Source organism: Culex pipiens, chromosome 3 (assembly GCF_016801865.2).
Source record: "Culex pipiens pallens isolate TS chromosome 3, TS_CPP_V2, whole genome shotgun sequence".
Classification (NCBI taxonomy): Eukaryota; Metazoa; Arthropoda; class Insecta; order Diptera; family Culicidae; genus Culex; species Culex pipiens.
In genome coordinates, this window is record NC_068939.1 from 171580616 (window position 1) to 171593043 (window position 12428).

The window sequence follows — 12428 nt, forward strand, 5'->3', positions numbered from 1 at the left end:
CTCATCCAACAGTGATAGCGACGACTTTGCACACGTGCCCTTCAGTGCGCCTGTGCGTGCACGTGGCCCCGTGCAACATAATCAGCAGAGAGAGAGAGAGAGCTATTAACCTCCTGTTGCTCGTCGTCGTCGTCGTTGTCATCGTTGTAGCATTATCATCATCCATCAGAAAGGTAAATGGGGGGGGAGGGGGGATGGGTCTCCCGAGTCTGGTCCAGTGCTCCAGTGAGAGTGTCCTCCGACTCTCCGATGACGAGGGTGGTTGGGGGAGGTCCCGGGGTGGGATTTTCACGACCGTGTGCTGTATAAAAGTGAAATATGAGGCGCGCTCGAGCTCAGTCGGTTCGGAAGTGTTGTCGGAGTTGGAAGGTTGGTGGTCCCCGAGAAGTAGCGCCCCAGTACCCCCCCCCTGCCCTGGATGTTGGGGACAGGAAGAAGAAACTCTGTGATGTGGTGTGAAGAAAGGAAGCTGTGAGAGGACTGGGCTAGATCGGAGTTGGACGGTGGAGGTAGTGGCAACCAGTTGCTTCCTGGGAGGCCCCGGGGTAGCAAGGTGGACAAGGTTGCTCCCTCTTGTGCTCTACATCTCTACAGACAGTGAAACGATGGTGTAAATCTACAGCAAGCAACTGGTAGTGTGGAAAAGTGAAGTGAGTTTTTCCTTAGAACGCCAAGGATGTCGGCTCTGCGAGTGAGGATTCTTGAGAGGAAACACTCGCGCTGAGTGAGGTTCGCAGGAAAAGGGATTTTCGCCCCGACCATCACCAGACTCTGACACACATTTTCCAGCGATAATCGAGTTTTGTGAGTGTGCGCTACCATGTGCGCTGAGGTTGCGAGAAAAATTAAATAAAAAAGGGAAAGTGTTTATTTTTAGAAGCCCACCTTCGTCGCTCTCACTCACTCAGCGAAAGGCCTGTCCTGGCAGGAAATTTGATTTCACAAGAGTAACAATTTGAAGCGCGCGCTTCACCTGGGCATCCAACGCTACATTCAACGGGAAAATGTGTCGTTTTTCTGTGTGTGTTACACGGGCAAAACGAACTGAATATTTAAATTGAGCGAGCGCCGGAAAGGTACAGTGTACAAACAGGAACCGAGTTTTTGTGAAAAGAGATACTTACAAAAGGTGAACAAAAAAGAAGAAGAATAACTCAGAGGAGGGCACAAAGTTGCTCCTCCGCTTCCGGCGGGACGCCACCCAACATTAAGCTAGGCTGAGCTTTTCTCCCGACACAACCACCACCACCACCCCCCGAACAAACAATCAGCGGAAAGAAAAAAGTTTTGTAACGAAGTGTATTTTTTCGTCGTCTGTGAGTGACAAAGTAACTTTCGAGAGGATCAAAATGTACGTATGGATTAGATGTTTATGAAGTTGGTTATTGTGTTTTTTTTGTGCTGGGGGATTTGCGGTGATGATGACAAATGGGGAAATTTGAATGTTTATCTGTTTAAATTGATTGTTCATTTACTAAATAAAATACTCAATAATTTCCAATAATGTTCCAAATATTCTATGATATTGCTTATTCATGTGAATTTTCTTGCTTAATTTTCAATGAGTCAGAAACTTAAAAATTTGATTTTATAGTATTGAGATCTAAATCAACACCTACCAGTTAAACTTTCTGACCTTGGCCTCGGTATTACTCACTTCTTTGATGAATTATTCATTCCTTTCAAATAGCTTGTCTCGGTGATCTCCATGGTCTCTTATATATCGACTAGAGCAAAGTATTTTTTTTAATATTATTTAAAAATTTGGTTTTAACATAAGGCTCAGAAAGGCATCATTCCCGATCGGCCATTTGGCGACCATGTTCGTTTTAGAAAAACATTCAAATCTTTATTCAGAATGTTTCAATTAGAGCGTCCAGTTTCCCGGGGTTACAAAATTCCCGGGAAACGGGAAATTTTTAACAAATTTCCCGGGAAATCCCGGGAATTCCCGGGAAATTTAAAATTTATCGAAAATTGATCTTATCCTGCTTCTGATTGATATTTTGCAACAAAATTGTATAGAACAGCAACTTTAATGTTCAAAATGAGTGTGGGGGTCAATTAATGGCTTGATTGCTTTTAAAAATCATACAACTTTATAAAAATATTGAAATTTTCTAATTTCATATGCTGTCTTTCAACTCCTACTAAATAAAAAAAATAAAAAATCAATTGATATTTTTTTGTTGAGAAGTATTATTTTTAAAATCAAATTTTGAATCAATGAGTAAAATCCATGCTTCTCAACCATAAAAATGCTTTTAAATTTGTTTTTGTTACCATTTCAAGGGAATATGTTTAAGAATAACGTTGACTCATAAAGCAAACAAAAATAAAATCATGCAGAAATTATGTTTTTCATGGCAAATAACTTGTTCTAGACCGTAATTTTATCAACAAAACTCATTTTAACGATTTTTAGGCAAAATTTTGACTTTTTATCAATTTCACCTAAAATTTATATGTATATTGTTAAAAAGCTTATAAAGTAAGTTAAGTAAATTTAAACATTGATTTTTTTTCTTAAAAACTTATCAGCAACCTTAGTGATTGTGTAACGCCACTATTTTTCAAAAACTATTGAAAAACATTTTTTTCCAACAATAGTGCATGGACCTTGTTTGGCCTACCCCAGTACATGTTGTACAAAATAATAATCTTGAGACAAACCTTACCAGTTGGAAAAAAACAGAATGAAATCCTATCATAGTTACCCCGTTTCACAATAATTATTGTATGAAATACACCTGAAATGAACCTGATTTTTTCTTTTTAGTTCTATATGCACAGTAGATTAAAATGAATAAAATTAAGTTAGGTTCTTTCATTATTTTTTTTTTGTAAATTTTCAAAAAATTGGGACCGAAAAGTAAGGAAAATGTATACTCCCGCTTGAATTTCGGGAATTCCAGGGAAATTTACAAATTTCCCGGGAAACGGTTATTATTATTTTTCGGGAAATCCCGGGAATTCCCGGGAATTTTTTTCCCGGGACGGGAAATTGGACGCTCTAGTTTCAATCAAAAAATGGGTTTCTTTGTGTTGTTTGTAGAAGCATTTTACGTATAGTGATTATGTTTTCATTTCAATTTACTATTTCTGGACCCTGAATTCAGAACCATCATTGACAGGTTTTTTCTCAAAATTTATTTTCTCTAAAAGAGCGCTCAGCTAAAAAAATCTAAAATTTGATGTATGTAATCAACCTGCAAAGGCTTATGAATTGATTTCAGTTGAAAGGCTTTCCAAATCTTTGAATTGCAAATGTAACATCCGGCAGAAGAACTGTTAAAGTTATCGTTCCATTTATTTGTTTTTTTTATTATTATTACTATTTTTCAACGGTATTTTTTCTTAAAAACTAAAATGATTATAAAAGATACAGTCATCAACTGAAATCGCCCAATCATATTGTTGAGTGAGTCCACGAGCAGAGCATACCTATCTCGCATTGACCTCTCCACCTCCGTCTGAAATTTTCAGGGGTGGTTTCTAGTACACAGTTAAAACATTGTGTAAATTTGGAAGGTTGGATATTACCACTTTTAAGATGTAATTTTACCTCAATTTAGCCTGCAAAAGTGTTATTTCACGAGAAAAGTGGTTAAATTACACATTTTCAGAGGAAAAACTACACATTTTTTCTGCCCCTTCCCTGATGTAATGTTACCATGATTTTTTTTACAGTGTATCTAGGCCAAGTATAAGAATTTTACACGGTAAAAAAAGCCATGGTAATATTACATCTGGGAAGGGGTGCATCTTTTGGTCAGAAAGAATGTGTAATGATAACCTCTGCCTAAAGTCGGTAAAACTACATCATAAAAGAGGTACTATTAAACCTTCCCAATTAACTCAATTTTTTTACAGTGCACATAAAAAAATCATGGCAATATTACATCTGGGAATGACGACATCTTTAATGTAAGAAAAAATATGTGATTTCACCACTTAAAATATTTTAAATCGCCGCTATTCCAGTGTTTTACCACTTTTACAGTTTACCTTTATGTAATATTACATCATAATAGAGGTAACATTACACCTTCAAATTTTCACCTTCCGAATCAATACATTTTTTACTCTTTACTGTGTAATCGGGACACAAAATTTGAATGTTTGAAATCTTCAAAAAGGTTTAAAATTCTGTAAATTCAATCAAACTTCAAATCCAAAAAACACCTGAAAAGGTCTGAAAAATGCAACAAAATAAAGAGAGAAATCCCCCAAATGTGCGCATTTCTGAGACAAATATTACATTTTTAAAACTAAAATAAAAAAAATGTTGCATCCAAAGACCAAATTTATTCAACTTGGAGCTTTTAGAGGACATCTATCTATCTGAGCCTGAGAACGCTTTGGGTAAAGAAGTTTTACGTACACAGTAAAAAAAATCATGGTAATATTACATCTGGAAAGGGGTACATCTTTTATGTCAGAAAAAAGTTGTAATTTTACCTATGAAAATGTGTTATTTTACCACTTTTCTGGTGTCATGTCACTTTTTCATTCTAAAATGAGGTAAAATTACATCATAAAGCGGTAGTATTCAAGCTTCCAAAATTACACCCTCAAAATTTACACAATTTTTTACTATGTACGATATCTCAGAATGTTGACAGATTTATTGGCAGAAAAAATTACATCTGTTTAGTTGTGATTTTACTTGCTTCACACTGAATGTTGTAAAATTACATCTAAAAATAGGTTAGAATCGGTCATCACGTGGACAGGATATTACAAAAATATGTAAATCTAAATTTTTCATGTGTGATTTTACTTTTCACCATAAATTGTGCTAAAATTACATTTAAAAATTAGGTAAGGTTCAATCATCAAATTTTTCAATCATCTAAATTTCACATTTTTGCTGTGTTTCAATAACGTTTTCGTTTTCTTTGAGAAAATTTGATGGACTTAAATTTTTGCTCAAAGGACCATTTAGCATCCATTTCCCGGTGATTTTTGTTTAAGTCAAATTCGAGTTCCTGTGCCAATTTCACAACAAAAGCACACATAACAATGTTTAATTTTGTCCATTTAAGTTTTTGTTCCCAAACCCTTCAAAATCCAATCACTAAATTTTGTAAAATCATATCTAAGTATAGGTAAGATTCAATAATCATATTCATCAATCTCCAAAAGTTACCTTTTTCAACATTATAGACTCGTTTTCGAAGGATATTTTTTGGATATAATTTTTTTTTTCAAAGGATCACTTAGAATCTTTTTTTCAGGTGAAAATTTTATTAAGATCGAGTTTCTGGGCCAATTCACAACAGAAGCACGTAAAATATATTTATCGTTATCAATTATGGTCAGTTTTTTTTTCTAGTTTAATTTCAAGTTTTTGTGCCCCAACTCTTCAAAATTTACCTAAAAAACTAACTTAATCCACTTATGTGGTTGGTGCCTTTCTCACTTTTTACCAACATTTGGTGATATGATGTGTTTGGACACAAATTCCATCTATTTCTCAATAAAAAAAATACACAAATGTTACTTAAGCGGTCATAACTTAAGACTGAGCGTTGCCAGATCTTCAAAGTTTTGGACACATTGAAAAGACTCATTACCTAACCAACGATGGGTCGGATACTGGATCCGGACATAGCTTGCATACATTTAAGTGAGATCCGGCTTCAAAAAAGTTCATAAATATCACTTAAGTGGTCATAACTTGAGACAGGGTTGCCAGATCTTCAACATGTCAGACTCATTTGAAAGATCTTTTGATTACCTATCCAAAGATAGGTTGGATGATAGATCCGGGCATAGTTTTCATATAGATAAGTGAGTTCTGGCATCAAAATTCCAGCTCCCGATTCGCAACTCTGACACTTTTTTATACGTAACTTTTGAACTACTTATCGGATCTTCAAACAATTCAATAGCGCAGTATGGGGCACCAAACCGGATCGCATGCAACATATTTGACTCAAATCGGATCAGCCAGTGCCGAGAAAACTTGGCAAAAATTTTGAGCACCAAGGGGAATACGCACACACATACACACACACATACATTTGTTCAGTTTTCGATTCTGAGTCGATAGGTATGCATGAATATAGGTCTACGAGCTGTTTTTCAAAAGTTCATTTTTCGAGCAGGATTATAGCTTTACCTCAGTGAGGAAGGCATAATGAGTGGATGAAAAAATAATTATTCACTAATTTTGAAATTTACATTGAAAACACTGGTGCCTTTTTAAAGTGCCGTGCCATGTTCTCATACACTTAGGAACCTAAAGGCGGCGAAGTCTTTGTAGATAAAAGAAGACACTAGTGGTTGGTACTAGCAAAAGTAACGGACAGCCAGTGCTGGAAATGTCAGGGGTCTTGACGCGAAAATCGGCGACGCTGATACGAATTTTTCAGATCCAGTAACTGAACCGCAAAACCGTGACATAAACAAACCCGGCGCAGTCGTGAGTGCCCTAGTTCATTGAGCAGCTGCAATGCTAGGCAGTAGTCGACCAACGCTCATTCGACGTTGCACGCACACACATAAAGAAACAAGTTTTTACACAAAAAGTTGGTATTTATGCGTGGAAATGTAATTTTGAATAAAAAGTTATGGTTGTTTTAAGTGTTTTGCACAGTCTAGAACCATTCAATTGTTTAAAAATAGTCAAAATAGTGTTTAAAGAGGATTTTACGAGTCAGTCATATGACACGAATTGAGTGAGTGTAGCTCATTTTTTGACGTCTCGCATTCTCCAGCAGCCGACCGGCACGAGTCAGGCGGCAGTGGTTGAACGGACACAGTAGGCTTACAGTCACATGCTAGCAGTGAACTGACATTTTGGTTTGCTTCATGTGTACGCTGGGTTGGAAACTTTTTGCAGGCCTGCGGACAGCTATAAACACGGTGGGTAAGAAGGGGATTATTATGCAACTTGCATGCACCTCGGAAATTCCTTCTGGGGTTTGTTGGGAGGACTATTCTGAGTCAGAAAAACCGATTCCCAAAATATTCTGTCGGTGAAAACTGATTTTATCTCGATTTGAAGATAAAAAACCTAATATATCACCTAAAACCTCAAAAATACGTCTAAAATCTCGATCTAACTCTGGACAAAGAAGTTAATTTTCATGAAGATATCAATTCTTAGTTCCCAAAATATAATCCTGACATAGTACACCTTAAATCGGTCCATTACTTGAGTCCCAGCGTCATCAGGAGGTGTAAAATAGTGTTATTTAAAAAAAAATATTTTCAATTTGCTCTGGTAAATCAACTGTCATGTCTGAATTCGAAAACTAATGTTGTATCATTGTTGCAAACAAAATGAAGAACAATTTTGCAGAAAAAAGTATGACATTTTATCCATTTTCTGTAATGTTATGTCTATTTTAGTGTGAAAGTTGCTGCCAATTTTCAAAATTCTTCGATATTTAATCAATTCCTGTTATAAACAGCTACTATGATCATACTCAGTAGGATGTAACAAAAATTACATTTTGGCGGGCATTCAGGGGCTGGTTACGGTGGGCATACTGAGTCCAAATCCCAAATATGAGCTTGATTGAACTTAATAGGAGCTGTCGCTATGCATTTGAATTTTTCATAGGATTCAACTCGTAAAAAACATGTTTTTCAAAAATGTAAATTTTTTTGGCACTTTGGCCACTGAAGCGTTTATTGTCAACATCATTGGCGTGTAGGCCAGATCCTTGCGCATGTTTTGGTATATATAACATTGAATTGACGCACTCTGGAGGCCTTCAAAGTTTTGAAATTTTTCGAAAAAACGGATCAGCAGAAAATATAGGCGACGCGCCATTCCATTTTGCTCAAAACTTCAATGTTATATATACCAAAACATGCACAAGGATCTGGCCTACACGCCAATGATGTTGACAATAAACGCTTCAGTGGCCAAAGTGCCTAAAAAATCTACATTTTTGAAAAACATGTTTTTTACGAGTTGAATCTTATGTAAAATTCAAATGCATAGCTCCTATTAAGTTCAATCAAGCTCATATTTGGGATTTAAGCGCAGTACGCCCACCTTAACCAGCCCCTGAATGCACGCCAAAAAGTAGTTTTTGTTACATCTTACTGAGTATGATCGTAGTAGCTGTTTATAACAGGAATGAGTTAAATATCGAAGAATTTTGAAAATTGGCAGCAATTTCCCCACTAAAATAGACATAACTTTACTGAAAATGGATAAAATGTCATACTTTATTCTGCAAAATTGTTCTTCATTTTGTTTGCAACAATGCTACAACATTAGTTTTTGAATTCAGACATGACAGTTGATTTACCGGAGCAAATTGAAAATATTTTTTTTCAAATAACACTATTTTACACCTCCTGATGACGCTGGGACTCAAGTAATGGACCGATTTAAGGTGTACTATGTCAGGATTATATTTTGGGAACTAAGAATTGATATCTTGATGAAAATTAACTTCTTTGTCCAGAGTTAGACTAAGATTTTAGACGTATTTTCGAGGTTTTAGGCGATATATTAGGTTTTTTATCTTCAAATCGAGATAAAATCAGTTTTCACCGACAGAATATTTTGGGAATCGATTTTTCTGACTTAGAATAGTCCCCCCAACAACCTCCAGAAGGAATTTCCGAGGTGCATGCAAGTTGCATAATAATCCCCTTCTTACCCACCGTGATAAAGTCAACTTCGTTTTTTGTAACTTTTCATTTTTTTTGCAAATTTGGAATGTTGGGATACGTGAACGCGTAGGAAAAAAATATTTTTTTTTTTATAGTACCGTAAACTGGGGTCAATCGGGACACATGGGGCGAATTTGGACAGCAGTTTTTACCATGTTGGAGCACAATATTTTGATTTTTCTGGTTGGTTTCGGTTAGAACAGATTCAGGCCAACAAAATGTATACATCCATATCCAAATTTAAAAGCTTTAAGTGCTCTAAAAACTGCTGTCCCTATTCAGACTGTAGTCCCGATTCACCCCAGATTACGGTAACAATGTTGTAATCATGTTTAAAGCAATTCGTGAAAACTTTTAAAAATATTTGTACCAGCCTTTTTTGAGCTATTTATTACTTTCGAATAGTCAAAAATCACTATATGAAAGCAAAAAGAGGCCGAGAAAGGGTTTTTTAGGCCCTTGATTGATCAAATTTGAAAATTGCTGAAAAATGTGGATTGTGTTGTTCTATGTCACTTCTAACCAAAACCAATAAAAATATGTTGTGCAAAATCATGACTGAAATTGATGTTCCGCCTCAGATGACGGATTGCGTTGGGCTTATAATATTTTACTTGAAGTTGAATAAACATAAACTCAAGCACACAATTTAAACAACATCAAACAAGGTTTGTTTAGCTGACCATTCCGAGGCTGAGACTGTGGAACGGCTGAAAAACAACAACGTGTATAAAATACAACAATAGTTATGTTTCTGAAGTAGAATTTCGGAGAGCTACTAAGGCTACCGGAGTGTGATATTTTGAAATTTGAAAATAAATTGAAATGTTGTGATACAAAAATAACTCATAATCAGTTTTAGACACTATTCCTATCTTCCAAAGTAATCAAATGCTTGAACGCCAAGTGCAGCGTGATCCCCATCGCGAACCGCAGCTCTTCGTACTTGATCTTGGTGCTCAACCGAAAGTTCCGCACGATGTGGATCAACATCACCTTGGTGTTGATCATGGCGTACCTCCAGCCGATGCAGTTCCTGGAGCCAGCGCTAAAGGGCAGATACGAGTACGGGTGCCGCAGGCGTACCCGTTGCGGCAGGAACCGCTCCGGATCGAACTGGTCCACGGTGGGGCCCCAAATGTCCTCGCGCTGGTGGAGTCCACAGAAATTCACTAGGAACATTGTTCCCGGGGGGAAGCGGTTTCCGTCCAGCTCGATTGGGGCTAGATTTTTGCGCGAGATGATCGGACCGAGGGGAGCCACTCGGAGGCATTCCTTGAAGAACATGTCTAGGAAGGTTAGGTGTTTGAGTGCTTCCGGAGTGATGGGGGTTTGGTCGGACGGGAGGATGGATTCGATTTCTGTCAGGAGTTTTTCCTGAAGGTGGGGGAACATGGCCAGGATGAGACAGGCGTGGGCCACTCCGTGAGCTGCGGTGTCACTTCCCTGTAAAGTTGGATGATTTAGTTTGTGGATTTGGAGGATTGTTTGGAAACTTACAGCGGCCACCAGCGTCCAGATTTGTTCGCACAGGTTTTGATCACTCATCTCCTTGTTGATATCCATGGTTAGAACTTGGTCAATTAGGATTTTTGGACCTGTTGTTGAATCTTGTTGGTGGTCTTTTAACTCCAAAGCTGCTCGACGAACCTTGATGGTCTAAAAAGATTTTCTAACTGAAGCAAATTGTGCCGAGGCTAGTTTCGGATCTACCTTCATAGCGAAATCCAAACATGCTTCACGAGTTCGACACTCAAGGAGATATTGTTTCGTTTTCCGATAAATCACATCACTGTACAGCCAGACGTTGAATATCCGAGATGCCACTAGCATGAAATACCTGTAAGAGGTGCCATGGTCAATAACTAGTTGTCAATCGAATACCTCTTACACATACTCTTCGGTGTCTTCCATAAACTTTTGACTACCTTCGCGCTCCAGAACCTCCGCTCCCATCGTGGTAGCACAAACCATCTCCAGCGAGCACTGCATGGTGAACGGAAGGACGTCGATGGGTTCCTCGAGCTTTGGACAGGCCTTCATTCGGTCCACCATGTTTCGGGAACATTTTTCAAACACTGGTATCGAATCGTGCAAGAACTTGACGTTCATCGTTGGGTTGAGCACTTTTCGACTGACCTTCCAAAAATCGACTAGGAATAGTGTGTAACTTTATGAACAAGACTCTTCCTCACGCACATGATTTAACTCACTTCTAGCCGAAATCAAGCCATGCTTCATGTTCAGAAAATCGTAGAAGAACGGCTTCTCCAGACAGTTCGGATCGTTGAGCAACTTCTGGATCAACTCGGGATGTGTAACGCCAACCACCATTACTGGACCCAACCAAAGTTTGAACAGCCTCGGAACGGTGCTGAAAATGGTCGTCAACGTCCGGAACTTTTGCTCCAAGGTTTGTCCTTGAAACTTTAAAACGTTTCCCACCAGTGGGTAGCACGGTGAAACTGTCGGAATGGCCGGGTACAGTCGACGCTTCTTCACCGTATCAAGGGCAACCAGGAGCACCAGGGCAACGATAAGCACGACCACGGTGAACATCTTGCTCGGTTCTGCCGTGCCCGACTCTACCCCTCGAATGGGTGTAAAATTGTATTATCTTCACCTAGCCACCGGTCACGTATGCTAATTAGTCTCTTGAGTTTGTGCTACGTGCTCCAACATGCTACATGACTTGCGTGCTACAATTCCACATTAAACAACAATGAATAGTTACTTTTGAAACCAGAGTGTTACCGTACTTTCATCTTGAACCAGCTCCAGCTTGGCGAACATTGTGCAAATTTGAATCATTTTGTCAGCTTACATCATGAATAGATCGAAACCACACTGGTCGTGGTGGTGATGGTTCCAACCGAACTAAACTGCAGCATCATTCATTGCCACCCCCTGCCACACCAAACCACCCACAAAGATCAAACAGTTTTCCACAAAAAAGGCAGATTCGCCCTTGATATTCACCATCTGGTCTAAGCTACACACAGGACGGCCAAGTTTGCGTTCATGTATGCAAATTTGTTGTGTCCTCGTTTCGGGTTCGAAGCTTTTTTCTGCTTCGTCACATCCGCTCATGTCTGCTGGGAATGAATCGACAGTTTTTGTTACACTGGTAAGTGAATGGTGTCGAAAATGTGTCAGTTTAAAGGTCAAGTTTCAAAAGCAAGATATCTGTTTACAAAATTTTACAACAAAAATAAAATGAAGAATTAAAATATAAATTTCAAAAGCATTATTAAAATTCTGCTACAATTACAAGTGGGCAAAATTTTAATGAATTTTTGAGAATATTTTTTCCCTTAGTCTTTTTACGATCGTTGGTGGTACAAAAGTTGAAAATTTGTTTCAAGAACAAAATGTACTAGCGTGCCCGGATCCTCAAGGAAGGTGGGGCAACATTATGAGCGTTTTGAAAATTTCGTCGTTTATGGACAACCCCTGACCAATTTTAGAACAAATTTCTGATGACGGTGGGGCAACTGCTCCATTTTGTGCCATATATAAACATTATACAATGTATTCTTAATAGTTTACAATCAATTTTACAAGTTATTTTAATTAAAATACATTTTGATTACAATGATTTTTTATTGATCCTTGTTTTTTTTGGACAAAAACTTGTTTAATCATTAGCCTTATAAAGTTATTTCTTCAGTAGGTATAAGAAAGTGTAAGACAAAATGTCGAATTCCAAATGGTCGAATGACATTTCGCCGAAAGACATAACAGACTTGAAAAGTCTGATTTGAAATTTATTTAAACAAACT

At 37.8% G+C, this 12428-nt stretch overlaps 2 protein-coding genes across 10 annotated transcripts in view; one reads left to right on the plus strand and one right to left on the minus strand.

The window, feature by feature from the left end:
• Window positions 1-397: 397 nt before the first annotated feature.
• LOC120423362 (uncharacterized) overlaps window positions 398-12428 on the plus strand; it is a 346647-nt gene continuing 334616 nt past the window's right edge. For 3 of the 9 annotated variants that reach the window (XM_039587141.2, XM_039587158.2, XM_039587166.2), the window contains exon 1: window positions 398-1351. The gene's annotated coding sequence lies outside the window, so the exon portion shown is untranslated. The remainder of the gene's footprint in view (window positions 1352-12428) is intronic. The other 6 variants (XM_039587150.2, XM_039587179.2, XM_039587197.2 and 3 more) reach the window with 3 other exon arrangements.
• Window positions 9495-11770, minus strand: LOC120423427 (probable cytochrome P450 313a4). The gene is made up of 5 exons (XM_039587235.1): window positions 10860-11770; window positions 10538-10799; window positions 10360-10486; window positions 10147-10305; window positions 9495-10092 (listed from the first exon to the last, which is right to left on the minus strand). The coding sequence occupies exons 1-5, from the start codon at window positions 11203-11205 to the stop codon at window positions 9505-9507; spliced, it is 1482 nt and encodes a 493-aa protein (XP_039443169.1). The 5' UTR covers window positions 11206-11770; the 3' UTR covers window positions 9495-9504.